The sequence below is a fragment of the Cyrtonyx montezumae genome, unplaced genomic scaffold (assembly GCF_038088225.1).
Source record: "Cyrtonyx montezumae isolate F1298 unplaced genomic scaffold, pur_monq_1.0 scaffold_13, whole genome shotgun sequence".
In the NCBI taxonomy this organism is placed as follows: domain Eukaryota; kingdom Metazoa; phylum Chordata; class Aves; order Galliformes; family Odontophoridae; genus Cyrtonyx; species Cyrtonyx montezumae.
The window spans coordinates 1253676-1271170 of NW_027071859.1; the positions used below are offsets into that span (position 1 = coordinate 1253676).

The following is a 17495-nucleotide window of genomic DNA, read 5'->3' on the forward strand; positions in this document are numbered from 1 at the left end:
AAACGTGGCCCCGGGGTCAGGAGGAGAAGGCTCAGGGGAGAGCTGAGAGTGTGACCTCATCGGGCTGGATGGGGCACGCCGAATTCTTGCTGTTTGCACCAAGCGTGGACAGGGAGTGTCTCTGCTGGGTCAGCCACCTCCTGTCACACAGGTGCACGCTGTGCAACTCCCAGCAAAAGTGCAGGGCAGCAAATTCACGGCCATGGGGCTCCTCCCTGGGAGATGGCTGAAGTTTGGAGCAAGAGGAGTTCCTCGGAGGCACCGGGCGCTGATTGGCCCCGGGCACTGCTGCTGATAACAGCTAAAAATAGTCGGGTATAAAAGCAGAGGCAGCAGCAGGGCTGCTCTGGCCGGGGAGGAGACGCTGCTCCTGAGCTCCGAGGAGCTCTTGCTGCTGCTTAATTCCCCTTAACAATTAACTTGTCAAGGAAGGACGCCGGAATGTGTGACTCACAGGGGAAGGAACCGTGTCCTGGCCTTTAGAATAACAAATCAGACCAAGGGCAGGTTCTCCTGCAGGTGGCCACTGGTGTGTCTTTGGAAGCGTGCCCGAGGGATGCCCGTGTGCTTTGTGTGCCAGGATGTACACACATGCACCAAGAGCATACTCTAACTTCGGGATTCTGAGCACTCTGAGAAGCAGACGTGTCCTTCCCGGCCTGCTCTTAGCCCTGCTGCTGGCTCCGGGGCAGCATGCTTGCCACTCTCTTCTCTTTCTGGCTTTGGCTGCCTTCTGTTCCACGCTGCAGGATGGGAACTTTGGCCTCAGCACTAAATGCATTGCAAGATAAACCATGGCGTGCCCAAAGTGCCCTGCAAAAAGAAGGAAAACTCTCCTAACTCCTGGCAGAAGCTGCGTGGAACTGAAAGCACAGCGTCATCAGGAGGAGTGTTAGTGAGCCCTAAAAATAGGTGGCAGTATCAGCCCTAGCAATAACCACTCCCTCATGCATTCATTCCTGTGTACTGTGAGTCCTCCTCTTTGATTTTGAGCAGCTTTGTACTCTGGAATTTGGATGGGTGGATTCCTGTTTAGTGTAATTATAGGTTTTGTTTTATTTTTTCTGGCATATAATAGCTTTGCCATATCCTGCAACACTGGCAGATGACCTGGCTGACTTGCCTTCAGCTCTGATTTGATACGCTTAATTATCTGAAAAGGTCACTTATAACCACCTGCCCACTTTCCCTTTCATAACAACATTCAATTACCTTTTAATTTGTTTTTTAATCGAGAGATCACTCATAGCAAACAATTGCAGAGGATGCTGGTTTGGTAATTGCCTTCAAATTTTCTTTGGTGGTCAGGAGACCCAGCAGGAGCAGCGCTGGTGGGAGCTCCCACCCCATCCTCCTCTTTGCTTTTCTGGCTTCACCTCCTGAGCTCTTTGCCTTTCTAAGCACAATGGGAATGTGTTAATGTGAATCTGAAAGAGAACCTGAGAGCCTCTTACTGATGCCATCCTCTCCAGGGGTGCTCAGGCTTTCTCACGAATACCTTGCTGTATGTTTTGTCTGGCATCAAGCTCTCACTTGCAGCTTGGCCAAGAATGGATGGAAATTGCTAACAATGAGTGAAGGGCTCCATATCTCGTCAAGATTTTTCTCAGTGATGTGATCTTTCAGGAGTCATCATCCCTGGAGGTGTTCAAGAAAATGACAGATGTGGCACTTAGGACACTTAGGGATGTGGTTAGTGGGCATGGTGGGATGGGCTGGAGTGGGACTTGGTGATCTTAGAGGTCTTTATGATCCTGTGATTTATGATAATTGTCACTGAGGCCAGAGCAATGAGGCCACGGGGCAGCTCTGGGTTTGGCTGTTCAGTCACCTGTGGGGTTGCTTCCACTTATCACAGCAGTGAGCAGGAACCCACATGTTCCTTAGAAAAGTAATATCCTCCACACACATTGTGGAGACCTTGGGATTTATGGTAAAAAATTAAATTTGTTTGGAAAGCCTTCCATCTTCTTTCTATTTGGGCTACCAAATATTCTCAGTTCTAATGGATTTAAATGAGACCCTGCTGCTATTCAGAGCTGAAGCACACACTGGGATTTGCCTTCAGACTTAAGCTAAACTCTGCCAGAGTTGCCACCACACTTTCACATGAGATGTGGCCTCAGAAGTCCTAACGACCTGTGCGTGGTGGCAGTTATCACCAGGGAATATGAATTACGTGGGAGCAGAGCTGCAGAAGAGAGATTCATGTCTGTGCCCAGCTGACCTGCTTCCATTTCTGCCTTCTCAAGCAAAAATTAAAATGTGATCTAACCAAGTCAACATCGGCTGCTTCAAGACATCGAACCCTTGCACTGGAGGAAACAAAAACCAAACCACCCTTCCTTTAATAACAGCTCGAGGTAAGTGAGCTTGGTCACTGGCAAACCTGATGGAAACTGTAGCCCAGAAGTACCAAAAGGTGAAATGAAAAATGAATGAGGGCAATTTCCCGAGCAGAACGGGAAGGTCTGCGCAGTGCCGTGAGCTCGAGGTCGGCACACCGCCGGCGCGTGCGGCTCGGCCTCCGCTTACATTCGCTGCCACGGGGATGTGAAGCTGCCCCTGCTGTCCTGTGGGGCCCGAGGATGGCTTCAGCATGGAGCCAGCAGCCACAGGCACCAGAAGGACGCTGTCACATGCGGTGCACGTTGCACTGGGCTTCGGTTGACCCGACCACAGGAGCTGCTCTGAGCAGCTCTGCAGGCCTTGTTTACTGGGAGGAGCTGAAACCCAGCCTGAGGTCTGTGTGTTCGTGGCATCTTGAACCTTTTCTCTGTATGCATAATTCATTCATCGGGGTTGGAGGTGTTGTGTGCTGCTCTTTCCCTTTTGGGGGAGTTCATCGTGGTCGCGTAGATCCGCTTCACGTTCTAGTGAATTCAGAGGTAATTTATGACGAGAAGCACATCAAGAAGTGAACAGGAATAACCTAAACGGGGACTGGCAGGAAGAACACTTGGAAATTAAAGCAGAGAGTTGTGCTGTTTGCTGTGCTGCTGCTTTAAGTGAAAGCACACAGCTTTCATTCGACGACAGCAGTGAGTCAACAGCAGCGGGTACGTCGCTTCCCTGGTGCTACTTCATAGCACTTAATGTTAAGGAGGATCTATTTGGAAAAACAAGGGGCAAGGATAACTCCCCTCCCTCTTTCATCTGCTCCATTCTGCACAGAGCCCACAGTTCTGGGCAATCTGTGATGCTCTCCACTGCATCCCCCCCAAGTGCCACTGCAGAGCTCTCCCAGTCCCCTTTGGAAGAATCTATTGGCTTTAATTAAAGCCGTGGTTTGAGGGCTGATAGCAAATAAAGAGACCTCTGTCTCTTCAAATCCTCTTCACTGAATGCAGTGCTGGGAGATGGTTCTGTCCATTTTAAGAGCTCCTTCCCTGTGAGTGCTTCGCTGTTGGCTGCCTGAATGCAAGCACTAAGATAATTATCCATAATGAAAACCCTCCTCACAGTGAACAGCAGTGGGTTTTTCTCTAGAAGCTGTTACGACGTATTAACATTACAGAGAGGTTTGATACTGAATCCACGTGAAAATGTAATTATATAGAAAAAGCACATGGTGCTCCTGGCCTGGAGCTCACTCTGCAAAGGTCCTGCCTGCTGACAGTGCGGTCCGTCCAGCAACCACTGGGGCTGCCCTCCTGCATCTTCATCATCTGCTAAAAGGGGACCCATCCCAGAGGGTCCCAGGACCACGGAGATGTGGCCCTGGGGGATGTGGGCAGGTGGGGTGGGCTGAGGTTGTGCTTGGGGATCTCAGAGGTCTCATCCAACCTGAATGACTCCACGATTCTATGCCCTCGAGCATGGCACAGTGTGGAAGAGGGAACAACATCACCGTTCCTTCTTGTCCTGCCAAACCAACACGTGCTGAGGAGCTGTGCATCCCTGGGGCTGGGGAAACATCTGCTCAGCCAGCCCTGGTTTGAGGCTAAGAAGTGCTTCGTACATCCCTTGTGCAGCTGGGGAGGGGAACGCAGGCTGACCCCAAATATCAGAGACAAATCCTTTGGGATGTTTCTCAAGCAAGAGCTTGAGAGAGAGAGGTAATTCAAAAGAAAATCAAAGTGATTTGATTAATCCCTTTTAGTTTTGGCAAAAACAAACAAACAAACAGTGCTTCTGTATCCCAGGCAATGCTGTCCCTGTCCTCTGGCCCCACCAGGAGGAAACGGGCAGCAGCCCCATGTGCACACTGCGGGCACCCATCCCTCGTGGTGAGAGCTCCACGATAGTGTTACATGGGATGCTTGGCCTCTGCATCACCCCCTGGGGACAAATCTTTGCTGAAAGTGAGGTTGGATCAGGGCTGTGAAAGCTGATAGTGCATCGGGGCACCTACAATAGAGGTCTTACGTGGGGAGGTGACGGCTCCTTTTCTGAAGCTGTCCTCATTTATTCATGCCGTGATGCACTCGTATTCATTTATATCACTCCTAAGACTCAAAATATTGTGACCTGGCCCACGGAGAGTTCAGAATTCAGTACGTCATGTTCTTGTGGGTAACTCAAAGCCTGTGCTGCCTCTGACTTGCAAGAAAACGATAGGCCAAGCCGAGCAGCTCATTCTTTGCAGTAAAATGAGAGTGCACGAATTATTTATCAGTGTCTTAGCCTCAATTTGATGGAAGAAAGAGCTGATTTCGTAACACAAAGCAGAGCCATGCGGACAATGCTAACCATTCTAGGCAGAAAGGTTCCACCCAGATGTAAGTGATAAGTCCACTTCGGGTGACAGCAGAACAGAAAATGCACGAATAGATTCCCAGAGTATGACACACACGGACATTTCCTCTCACTCGGCCTCCTGCTGTGTTTACCTTCAGTCAGGAACTCCGAATCTATGCCAAGGACTCAGCATTGGTGTGAAGATGGGCTCTGCTGGGCACCTCCTGGAAGGAGCCACGTGCTGCTTGCTGCACCTGGGCTCTCCCCAGTTGGACCACAAAACCAAGCAGCCCTGCAGGGAGTGGAGGCAATATGTAGTGCAGGTCCTGTGCTGCAGGTTCCAGATATCTCATTCCATGCTACGTATTTTTGCATGCACTCCCACTTAATTAAGTGCTCTCTAATCAAGCAGGCTGGCCTCTCAGATTTGGTTTCGTCATTAATATTTGGGATGATGCTTAGCATTAGTGACAGTGAATCTGAACTGAAGCATGGAGCCTCTTCCTGGGATTCTGTAGGGAGATGGCTGAGCATCAGAAGCTCTTCGAGGTGAGCTGGGTTGCTCTGGAATGTCACCTTCTTGCTGAATGTCCCCATCCCTGCAAACAGCCAAGGCCAGGGGACGGGGCAGCGAGCACTGATGGAGCTGTGCTGTCCCTGTTCAGTGCAGGGCTGGGAGTGGTGGTCCTCCAAGGGAAGGGGCACTGCTGCATGAGGAGCTGAAGCAAAACTCCCATTCAGCAAAGTCCTCGTGAGGACCACGGGGTGGTACTCGGGGCTGTGTTTTAGAGATGCAGTGACTGCACTTCAGCTGCCTCTGAGATATGTAACGACAGTGCAGTGCTTCTCCTCACTGCATGTGAGCACACCCAGCCCGTGTCCTGGCAAGTCTGCCTGTGGGCCTAAGAATAATTATACCATAAATGTTTGGTAATTAATGCACCTAGTCCAAGAATTACATGTAAGAATATGAAATCAAAGGGCTAATAACACTTAATTCTCTTATAGTTAACCTTCCAGTTATTTGAATGAGAGCTAATTAGGTCTACAAGCCACAAGCACACTTTTACCCTAATTATGGTGTTGATTGTGTTGTAATTACAGTTGCAGCAGCATAATGAGACTGCCTGGTTAACCATTTGGGTGCTGCAGGGACGCACAGCTGGAATCGCCATCGCCTTCACCTGCAGCACTGGTGGAGCTGGGGTCACTGTGCAGAGGGCTGAGCACAGAGCTCACAGCTGGGGGCACCTGGAGCAACCACAGCCCTCTGCTCACGGCACAACGCTCCCAAAAGGTTTCTATGTGATAGCTGGGGAAGGTGAACCCTCTGCGTGCTGTATTCCATAGCAGTGGGTTTTTCTGTCCCAGGGAGCTGCTTCGGTCCCAAAGTGGAGCAGGGACGGGGCGAGGAGCTGTGACCGAAGGGACACTTGGAGGGTGTGACAGCAGCGAGCAAGAGGTGCCGCTCAGCCCTGTCCGTGCCCTTCTGTCTGTGTCACCCCATGGCGTCACCCCGGTGCCCTCTGAGTCACGTCAGGTTGAGCCGAAGCCTGAAAGAAGCATCCTCCCGTGCGTGCCACCGCCCTGCTGTCCCCACAAAGCACCCGAGGGTCGAGCCGAGGCAGCGGGCACCCTCCTGCTGGTCCCCCCGCAGCTCCTCGTTCCCCTGCCCGACCCCGCTCCCACTCCCCGCTCCTTAACTCTCCCAGGAGCGGCAGCAGCACCGGGCTGCTCCTCCCGTGCGCGGCTACGAGCCGTGCTCCTGCATCCTGTACATCGCTGGGGCTCGTCTCGAGCACGCACACTGCCATCAGCAACGACAGCGATAACAACAGCAACACCGAGGTCCTGAACAGCGAAGGACAAAACACCCAACAGAAAAAGAAGGAGAAATATTAATAACACACAAAAAAAACCCACCACCCCTTCGCCCCGCGCACCCCGACCCCGTTCCCGTCGCGCTGCGGGGCGAGGCGGGGATGGGGCCGGAGGTACCACGGGCTGTCTCCTCCCCGATCCCAAACCCCACCCTCCGCTTCGGGGCTATTTCGGGCGGAGAGCCGCGCTCTCACAGATGCGCTCCCGCGGCCGCACTTGTTGCGCTCAGCTCGGCCCCGCGCTCCGCATCTCTACCCGCTCAGCTCCGGGTACCGCTCCCCGCAGACGATGTTTTAAGACGGCAGCCCTCCCGGCTTTCCCCATCGGGAGAGATGTCCGAGCCCTCCGCTGCCAACGGGGACGGGAAGGAGCCCGACATCGAGCTGTTCGTGAAGGTGAGCTGCTGGCCGGGCATCCAACTTCCATTCCCGTCTGTTATCTCCCGCAAACACGCTCGCGTTGCTTTCTTCGTGGCGTCGGAATTAGGTCACGTTGCCGAGGGAGAGGCAGAGCTCATTTATTTTGTTGTCGTTTCTCTCCTCCGGAGCGTGCCCTGTTATTCTTAGCTCGCCGCCTGCAGAGTGCTGGGGTTCTCAAGGGGAACCTGACGTCCATTTTTGGGAATGGAGAACGGAGCGGGGGCTGTGGGGCACCCAGGGCTCCTGGCGTGGAGGGCTGAGCTCAGTGGGCGCTCCTCAGTCCCTGCAGGGCTTATTTCCTCCCCCTGAGAAAAGAAAAGGGAAAGGAATCAGTTTCTGCCCTCAGGTCCTGAAGCCCATTCTGATTTTACACAGGGGGAACCGAGAACAAAACTGATCTGATGCAAACAGAGACAAGTCAGTGTGCCTCCAACAGGGCAGGATCCCAGGATATCTCAGCTTGGGTCCATCTGTTGCTCTCAGGCTATGAAGAACGTCCTGCTAAAATCAGTGTTGTGTGCAACTTTATGAATGGAGAACTTCATGCAAACTCTGAGCAAAGAGCTCGGATTTTGGGGTGCTCAGAAGGTGTTCAGAGCCTCTGTGTCGGGGCTGCACTATGGCTGTGTCAAACCAGGTGCATCCCTGCTCTGATGGGGCTGTGATTAGCAGGTGGGAGTCGTGTGAGTCCCTATGCAAACAGTGCACCAGCAGATTGGGAAAGCAAATTCCAGCTCCTCCCCTCTGTCAAGCTGAGGATACTTAATTGCTTTGCACTCCCTGATGGATGTTTTGTGCCCCGAGTTGAAATGTCAGCTGCATACCACACATGCATGTGTGGCCTTTTCATGCATCCTCCAAAACGTGCCAGCTCAGGTGCAGCCTCTCTGACCGGGGCAGAGCAGAAGTATTGTTTCTCTGTAGTGAATAGAGATCTGACAAGAGTCCACCTGCCCTGGTGCCTTCCCTCTGCAAGCTGTTTCTCCTGATGTGATGCATTGTGGGCTCAGTGATAGCTTAGTCAGGTTTTTGGGCTGCCCTCAGAGTCATATGGGTTGGAAAATACTGCTATGATCCCCGAGTCCACCCCCACCCCACCCACACCATGCCCACCAGCCGTGTCTCTCTGTTTAACTCCAGGCCACGTCCCAGCACGACGGCTGAAGCTCTGGGTCCACACATTAGTGGCACAGCCAACTGAGCCATGCCATCACCATCAGCTGAGGATTTATAACCCCAGAGAGAACATTCTCAGTAACGGCACTTCCTGGGTAATGCGTGCTGGGGAATCGCGGCGAGGCTCACATAAAGCCCACACTTTGCTGAGCTGCAGCAGCAGAATTAATTACTATCTTCCTGGAGGTCTTCAATTTAGGTTGAGAAATGGCAGTTCTGGACGTTCTGGAGAAGTGCCATTCATTTAATTAAAAGTCTGTAAAGCTGAAAAGCAATGCGTGTACCTGGAACGTTAAAGCATACAGCTCAGAGGATGACAAAGAAAGAAAGAGTTTAAAGGAGTAGAGCTGAAGGTGATAGGATCATAGAATCACAGAATGGCCCGAGTAGGGGGGGACCCACTGGGCTCCCTGTGCCTGACCCGGCCCCACACAGCACCCCCAGCCCCAGCCTGGGGTCACAGCAGTGTCCCACAGCCGGGTGTGCAGCCAGGAGCGTGGAGGTCGGGTGGGTGTAAGGCAGTGGGTGCCTCCTTGCTTTGGCAGGGGGATGGGACCCCATGACCTCTAGAGGTCCCTTCCAACCCTGCCGTTCTGTGATTAGGTGAAAAGTGGGTCTTCTCCGAGCACAAATAAAGCAGAGCAGGGCTGCTTTTCAGCGCTTCTCACAAAAGCAGTTTGTGTCTCAGGTTAAAGGAGCAAGAAAAAAAAATCGAGAGAGAGACTGGGAAGTGTTACACAATTGCTCTGTTTCCTCCCTGCCGAGCAGGAGCTGCGTGAATGAGGGCTGGGAGCAGAGCAGGGCCGTGTGTGTGGGATGTGGGCACTCTGGCTGCTCTCACACCTCGCTGTTCACATCCCTGTTCGTCCCACTGTGCTTTTGTACCCTAACCTGCATGAGTTGCTTCGTTGTTTCTGCTTGACTGAGAGCGAAAGCCCCAAAGCTGGGTTGGGATAAAGTGGGGTGCATGGGGCTGGCAGCTGGGGATGCTGGCTCTGCTCTGTTCAGCCTGGCTGCTGCAGCACAGGTTGGTGCCAGGGAGCAGAGAGCTCTCCTGGTTTCTTTTTATTTGCTGTGTTTTTGGATGTATGTTCCTTGCATTTCAAGTATCTGAGTACTGATAGGTATCCAGAAAGTTAATTTGAGGGTAGATATGTTGTATTACATGGGGAAACAAAGGATACAACCAGGCCTCAAAAGTACAGCTGTCTGTTTGCATCGCTCAGGATGAGTGCAGCGTAGAAGGCAAACAAGCCACACAAATGGTCCAAAGTACGCTCTGCTCAATAAATCTTCCTGCTGTAGAAGTACTCTGCAACACAACAGATGATAACCCGTATCTCTGATGCTCACAAGGTTGTAGTGCTGCTGCAGCAGTCACTGGGCGTTGCTGTGGGATTGCAGTCAATATCCCAGAGAGGTTCAGCTTTTGCTCAGAAGCTGCAGGCACACCCAGAACCCATGTAGAGAAATAGGAAGGAGGCTTCTCAAGACCTTGAACCTGGAGTCAGCCTTTGAATGAGGCCATCCCACCACAAAGCACGCCCAGCACACTCAGCTGGTCAGCTGCAGAGGTAGAGGTCTGGTGTCCAACCCACTTGTTTTACATTTTTTGCCCTTTTTTAATGTTTTTAATTAATATATATATATTTTTAAAATGTTGTTACTCACACACCTTAATTTTATTGTATAATTTCTATGAGGCCTAAGGCAATTTCTCTTCATTGAATGCAGCCCAAAGGTCAGGGCCCAAAGGGACAGCACAGAGCTGAAGCAGGGGGGCTGGGGGTGGGAACGGGGGCAAGGCTGTGTCCCAGAGGGCACAGCTACCCAGGCTGCCAGAGCTCTGATGTGAGATGGGCTCTGGGGATGCTGTGTGGGGCTTGGGGTTGGACTTGAGATCCTTTGGGGTCTCTTCCAACTTGGGATGTGATTCTATGATTATTTTTAATTATCTCTGCTGCAGGTTGATTTCAGAGGAAGCCAGGTAGGGATTTTGGTGAATGGTTGTAATGTAGCCTTAAAGGAAGACATAGATAAAAAGGTTATTCCCAGTACAAGCAGTGATTCCCCACTATTGAGGATTCTGTGGGATTTTTTAGTTCATTGTGGTAAGAAGACTGATTTTAGTTTCAGATTTTGTGGTTTATAAAGCCCACGCTGGTCTCATCTCCCAAACTGGGAGGGAGAGAAGTTGTCAGGACTCTTGTAACCCATGGGGACAGTGCAGGGTCTGTGGTTTACGTGGGTCATGGACTGCCCTTGAGAAACATTCTGGAAGGCACAAAGTTCATTTCTTAAAAACGTTTGAGTATATTATTGGCTGTTATGAACTCACCTTTTGGCTTCCATACAAAACTCTAGGTAAAGAGGAAGTAATAGAGAAGAAAAAACAGTAAGGAGTAGTAGTGATACTGAAACACTGGTTCAGCCCACCTGGTGATGAACAATAGTGTATTTTTGGTTACTTTGACTTGCCTAGCCTTTATTTTGTCAAGGGAGGAGCACACGCCCTACAGAACAGATACACACCGTGCTTGCACTCCTCTCCAGTCGTCAGCTATTGCCCTGGAGGCTGATATGAGCACATCTATGCTGATAAGGATCACACACTTCTCATCCCTTCTGAGCTGCTGTGCAGGTGCTGGGCACCACAGTTCACGTTCCTTCCAAAGTTCACTGGCATCTCCCACCTCCTCTCGTGCTAACCTTGTGTCGTTATCAAGGTGACCCAACCAGACCAGGTTCACTACTACTCCAGACATCAGCATATGTAGTGGGGGGAAAATAATTTTCCAAATGCTGTTTGCACGTCCTTCATGAGCTCCATGCAATGATTTCAGTGTAGTTCTGGCTCAGTTCCTATTTCACTCTGTTCTTTTTGAGTCTGGATGAACCCCATTGAAGCCCACGGTGTTTATGTCTGGATGAGGAGCTACGAGATGTGGTTTAGCAGCTTGTGGTAGCAGTGGGAATGGGTGGATGGTTGTACTGAATGATCTTGTAGGCCCTTTCCAACCTTGTGATTGTATGATTCTGCGATGTGTGTACAAAATGGGTGCAGGAGAGTCAGGCTGCCTGATTTTTGAATCACACCTTTTTAACAAGCAAGGTAGCAGCAACCCACTGTGGACACAGTTAAGTGGACTGAGGCTTGCTTCTCTGGTCTTTTAATTCAGCATTTTCCATAAAATAAAAAGAACAGAGTTAAGGAAGAAAAAAAAATCTCTTTTGGCAAGGTCTAATTTTGTTTTAGTCTGTATTACCGAAAAAAAATCGTTCAATTAATTAAGAAGTAGCTGCTTAGAGAGTGTTTTAACAGTACAAGTGGGTTATTTTTCCTTGTGTGGAAGAAAAACAATACCCTAAAGAAGCTCTCGCCTGAGTTACACAACCCAGAGCCTGTGTGTCTGCTTTCTCTCTGAGTGCCTGCAGATTTTGTCTTGTGCCAAGACAAGAGCCTCATTGGAGGGAATGTGGGGACAGACAGCGAGCGGTGCAGGAGGTCAGTGTGTGAAGGGACTTGGCAGGGACACAATCACTCTCCTGCCACCTAGAGCAGCTCGTGTCTTCTGAGAAATCTCACCCTAAGGACTTCTGAGATTTCGGGTGAACTCTGCCTACGAACTCCTCCCTTCTGTCTGCTTTTTTTGAGCTGTGTAGTCAAATCAGTTGAGAGAGGGCTTTAATTCCTCTGCAAGGAGCTAGTGATGCTCCAAGTTGCTATAACTTGAGTTGGAAGTAGCCGGGTATGCTCTGGGTGCTCTGTGCTCAGCAGCAGACAGCTTGCTGCCTGCCCTGGGCTCCCACCGTGCTCCTGGGAGTGTCACAGCCCCGTGACGCCAGTGGCACTCCAGTGAGTGTGCCCAGGGAACTTCTATGGGCAGTACACGGCTCTGCTGCAGCTCTTCCCGGATGGTAAATGTCACAGGGATCAGCTGACACAGCATCCCAAAAATACACAGGGATCCTTTCCAAGAGAGCCGGTAGGAAGTGCTGCTGTGCTCCAGAGTTAAATGTTAGCACCGGTTCACCTGGCTGTGTCAAACAGGCTTTGGAGGGAGGCTGTACAAAGGCCGTGTAAAGTAACGGCGTGATCATTTAGGCAACTGCATTGCGTAGTGCTTGTAGGACACCTGGTTCTTCATCATCTGCAAGACAGCAGTACGCTAATCCCAGCTATGATTGATGTCATGAACGCTGGCATTTCCATTTTGCAGCCAGGTGGAAGATCTCTCAAACTGCTCTTCATTTAGTCAAGTCATACAGTCTAACTGGCATTGAGATGATAAGTTTTATCAATGAATAAAACGTTTCAATAATGCTTTTTTTTTAATTCCATCAAAGACTTCTTCAAGGCCATGGGAAGGAATCACTTGGTGTAAGGAGGGCCTTGAGTTTGTGTGCTGAAATCCATCGGTGTTCATTGGGGTGGGAAATCAGAGCAGGTGCCTGAAGTGCTGGACTATGTACTTTGACAATAGCTTCAAGGGTTTTGTTTGGCACAGCTGAGTTTATCACTGATAATGTCCAAAACAGATCCTCTTTCCCTTTCCTTCCTCTCCTCTTTGCTCCACCCATTTGTTTGTACTTCTGTGTTGCAGTGAGACTCATCTCTGTGTTATAATTGTGGTATTTAAACACATCTGAAAAAAATATATTTGGTAGTTTAGATGAATTTAATCAGCATCATGGCTTTTTTGTGACTTCAGAATCACAGGATGGCTTTTGTTGGAAGGGACCTTAAAACCCACCCAGCTCCAACCCCTTCCTTGGGCATCTCCAAGGATGGGGTATCCACAGCTTTGGGCAGCACTGCCAGGGCTTCACGAAGTGAAGCATTTCCTGCTGACATCTGACCTAAATCTTCCATCTTTTAGTTAAAAACCACTCTTGCTTGTCCTGTCACAACCTGTCCTTGTAAAAAGTCTCTCTGTGACTTTGCCCTTGGTGCTGGTCGCATTATTTCTGATAGAAGCCAGGAGGCTGTTGGCCCTCTTGGCCACCTGGGTGCTCTGCCAACTGATGTTCAGCAGCTGTTGCTCTGTATCCCCAGGCCCTTTTCTGCTGGGCAACTTTCCAGCCACTCTGGGGCAGACAAAAACTCTGCAAAGTTTTGCCGTGTTAGAACAGCCCCAAATGTCCCCCAAAATGATATCTTTGACTTTCCATGCTACAAACGGATCCGTGTTTCTAGTCAAAATCTGACAGGATCCTGCCACGTGCACTCTGCAGCGTAACCTTGGCCGTATTGCTAGCCTACCACCCAGACTCTTTTATTTCCTCTTTTGCTCTTCTGCCTTCCTGGCAACCTTGGCAAACTTGCCAGGGTGTGCTGGTCTCACTTCCCCTTTTGTATCATGCTGACTGTAGTCCTCAACCAGATGTGGAGGCACAGGGAAGCAGGGAATGTTCTTCACCCTTATCCCCAGAAGGGCATCCTGACCCCCATTTAGAGTAGAAATGTGTGATGGGATCAGGTCTCTGCTATACAGCTGTCTCCCAATGAAGTGTTGAGCATCTTGCTTTCCTGGACATAAAACAAATCTGACCAAACAGAACTGGGCATTTGTCTGCTTTTGGGAACAGGCAGCAGCTGAGTCAAAGCTCCTTTCGCATCCACTTCTTCCAGCCTTCCCTTTTTCCTTCTCAGGGTTTTGCATCTCCTGTAATGACTTCTTTTCCAGCCTCTCTGTTTTGTTTGTTTGTTCTCGTGGGCACTCAGATGAATCAGTGTCTCAGTTCCTGTGATTTCATGTCTGTTTCCTGGGACTCCTGTTTCAACTTCTACCAGAGAGCTGATGTATATCTGGAGTTCTGGTTCTTCTCCAACTTCCTTCCATGTACTCGATTGCCAGATGAGCTTGACGGTTGCTCCTTTATATGTATTTCTGACCACCATGCGTAGAGCTCAGGTAAAGCACTAATTAGAACATATTCCAGGAGAGCTGTATTGCGATGGCTAATTAGTGCACCCGTGGGACAGCTGGAGTTGAACCTATCCCTGCTATAGCTGCTTTGGCAAAAATAACGTTACACAAGGATGAAATTGCCTGGGTGGTGATTGTCTGCTCTTCTAAATCCTCAGTGTTGACAGTCCCTGGTTTTGTATACAGGCAGAGCACGTGGCAGAAGATCGTGGCATTTACTTTTGCTTACTCGATGCAAAATGTAGCAAGAATGGTCAAAGCTTAATATATGAACCTGGTCTGATTCTCTTTTGCTTCAAATTCTTAAAACGTGATTTTCCAACACGTAAAACTTGCAGAGATTATATGTGGCAATAGTCATAATAACAGTAAAATGTTTTTTCTTTGTTGCTTCTCTTATGTATGTTGATTTCTCCTTCACGGTGCAGTGATGCAGCACTGGAGCTGCACACAGAGGTGGTGGATCTCCTTCACTGGAGACGTTCAGGACCCACCTTTACACCTACCTGTGCCACCTGGGCTGGGAGCTGCTTTGCAGGGGGTTGGACTCAATCTCTGGAGGTCCCTTCCAGCCCCTACAGTTCTGTGATTCTGTGATTTCCTTGCAACTAAGAAGAATATCATGGCTCGATTCTCCATTCACCAATACCCAGTCATGGTACTGGGGACGTAGCCTGGAGGGAGAAGGAACTCTGCCTCATTTATATATTGCTTTAGTTTTCCTTTCTGTTAACAGGGAAGATGCCAAAGCCCATGTAGCATTTTCTAACCTCTGCTGCTCGTAAAGACATCTGAGTTGGATGCTCCACAATTTACAAAGGGAAACTCATCTCTAAGGCATGTGTGCTGCTCCATGCGAGCAGTTGAGTCCCAATGTATCAAGAGCTAATCCAGGCAGACAGATGATCCAAACTGAAGACATGTGACAGTAAAGCTCAACAGCAGTGTAACATTCAGAGAAAAAATAGATTTTGACACAGAAAGCTTGTGCGTGCTGCCACACTGGGAAAGAGAAAAATGATTTTGAGATTTACAGAGTAAAGATTGCTGGTTTTGAGATGGTCTGTCTCGTTCATGTTAAATTCCAGAAGTCATTTGACTGCAATATTAAGTGCATCTGTACTGGGCATTAAAATATAGAGGTAATGAGTGCAACAAGTGCTGTTAACCATTAGTTAAGGTCAGATATAATGGAATTTCATTATATTTCTAATGGAATTTCTAATGGAATTGGAAATGAGTTTAATAATAGCTGTAAAAGTCACTAACCATTGGAATGAACCACCAAAGAAGACTTTTTTTTTTGATTCAGGTAAAGACTGGATGTACTTTGAAGAAATGTATAGAAAGAGTTGAAACAGGAATAAACGTGCCATAAGATCTGCAATACAGGTAGGGTGTATTGGCACACCAGAGTAGGGCTTGATTCAAGCACAGGAGAGAGGTTTGCTTTTCTGTGTCACTGAAATTTGGCTCAAATTTGATCAAAGCTACTCTGATAGAAGCAACGCTCAGAGGCCACTTGCGTGTCTTAAAATATCTCTTGGAATCAAGGGTGAAATAATGGCGTAGGATTGCTTCAGGACTGGTCAAGCATTTGCTTATTTTTTGGTATGCAGGTGGCAGAAATCGGGAGGGCCTTCAAAGATGGGTCTTTGTGATTCTGTGATCCTCACACAGCTCTGAATCAGTCCTCAGGTCGGGCAGGTGTCTCTCTCTATAGTATTGTGTCAAGCTTCTCTTCCTCATAGCATCTCAGCAATCACCCTGAACCCTAACCCTAGCCACCCACCACCTATAGCTGTTGTTATTTTGGGTGCTGCTGCGTGTCTGTACCTGTGCATTGTCCAAAACAAGTGGTCCCCTGATGGCTTGCTGCTATTGTTGCTGTTGTTTTTCTAGACTGTGATTCGATTTGTGTGGGTCAACAGGCACGTTGTGTTCCTGCTTTCCTTTTGCTTCTAGCTGCTGAATGGGCAGCTTACTCCAAACAGATACAAATGCGTATCACGGGAGGAAATCACTTTCTTTCAGTGCCCTGTGTTTTGTGATGAGCCAATGTTGCTGTTGTTTGGCCTGTTTATTTTATTGGTAGTGGGTTTTTTTTTGTTTGCTTTTTTTTAAAGCCATCTGGATGAAGAGGGGTTGAAGCGTGGAATGTTCTTGCAGGTTGTAGGATCTCTCAGAATGGCAGTTTCTGTTGTTGTGTTCCCACATCTTTCAGTTTTTCAGGATAAGAAGTCAGGACCCAGACCTCCAGCTCGCTCTGTGCGAAGCCTTGTTTCAGAGCCTTGTTTCAGACTCCCTCCAGCACTTGCATCCGTTTCACTTTCTTCTCTGACCATTGGCTGGCACATGCAATTTCAGACAAATGGTATAATTCACGGAGCTGCCCTTCCTTGAGCTGAGGCACCCTAACTTTGGAGTTTTGCTTTTGTTCTGCTTTTAATGTCAGCCAATTCCCATCCCCAGTTTAGCTGTAGATCCAGTTCTAGATCTGGGTCTTGTATGAAGTTCAAAACCACTTACCCCGTTTCAAGAGTTGGACCCAGTGATCCTTATGGGTCAGAATCCCAACTGAGAGTATTCTGTGATTTGAGCTCTGGAGCCCAGAGCCTTTCCTGAGCATGCATGAATGTGAGCTTTTGGGTTCGGTTCATCTCTGGCTGTGCTTTTCTTTAAACACTTTGGGAGTCATGCTTCTCACTATTCACTCCATAAAAAAGGCAGCTTGGCTGCAGGAGCACTTGTTCTGGAGTTGGAATTGCCTACTTGTCCACCTGGGACTGATGAAACCAGCATCTCTATGGCATGCATCCATGGAAGACCTCCTGTCTTCCCAGGTGAGCTGGACCTGTGCCTGAAGGTTGCTGTTATATTTATGTCAGAAGAGATGATGCTGCGGGAATAATAATAGTAATAAAGAAGTGCTGATTGCATGCAGCCACCCAGGTCCAGCCTGTGTGTTCATGAGAGGGACACAGTGTGGGGAATGTAACCTTGGAATGGTGATTTTCTTTTCCAGTGGAAGGAACTGCCTCTTGTCCCTGACCTTGGCCAACATCCCCAGCCCTATCATACACTCATGTCAGCATCTTCCTGCACTTTGCATGGACAAGACTTGTTTTTTTCCTATTTAGCCTCTGGGCATCTTTCACAGTTTGCACCAGGGATTTATGGGGAACGTTTAAATAAACAGACCATACTCAGGACGTCTGAGAGTGGGTACAATTAGTGGCAATCGTGATGTGCCCTGCTATCAGAAAGAGGCTTTGTGCTGATGTTTGGTTATTCAATGGAAGTGGAAATGTGTAGTGCTTATCTAGATTTGTAACTTTTCACATTCATAAAAATGTCAATTTCAGAGAGATTTGGAAGCAGTTCTCCTGGCATATGCTGCTTTCCCAGT

General features: G+C 49.1%; 1 protein-coding gene across 2 annotated transcripts in view; it reads left to right on the forward strand.

Annotated features, from left to right (window-relative positions):
• Window positions 1-17495, forward strand: part of CLIC5 (chloride intracellular channel 5) — a 59206-nt gene that overhangs the window by 6870 nt on the left and 34841 nt on the right. Inside the window, exon 1 of one of the 2 annotated variants that reach the window (XM_065730437.1) lies at window positions 6840-6956. The exons of the other annotated variant lie outside the window; for it this stretch is intronic. Coding sequence (XP_065586509.1) covers window positions 6894-6956 — 63 coding nt within the window. The 5' untranslated portion in view covers window positions 6840-6893. Of the gene's footprint in view, window positions 1-6839; window positions 6957-17495 lie in introns of those variants that run through there. 2 annotated transcript variants of the gene reach the window in all.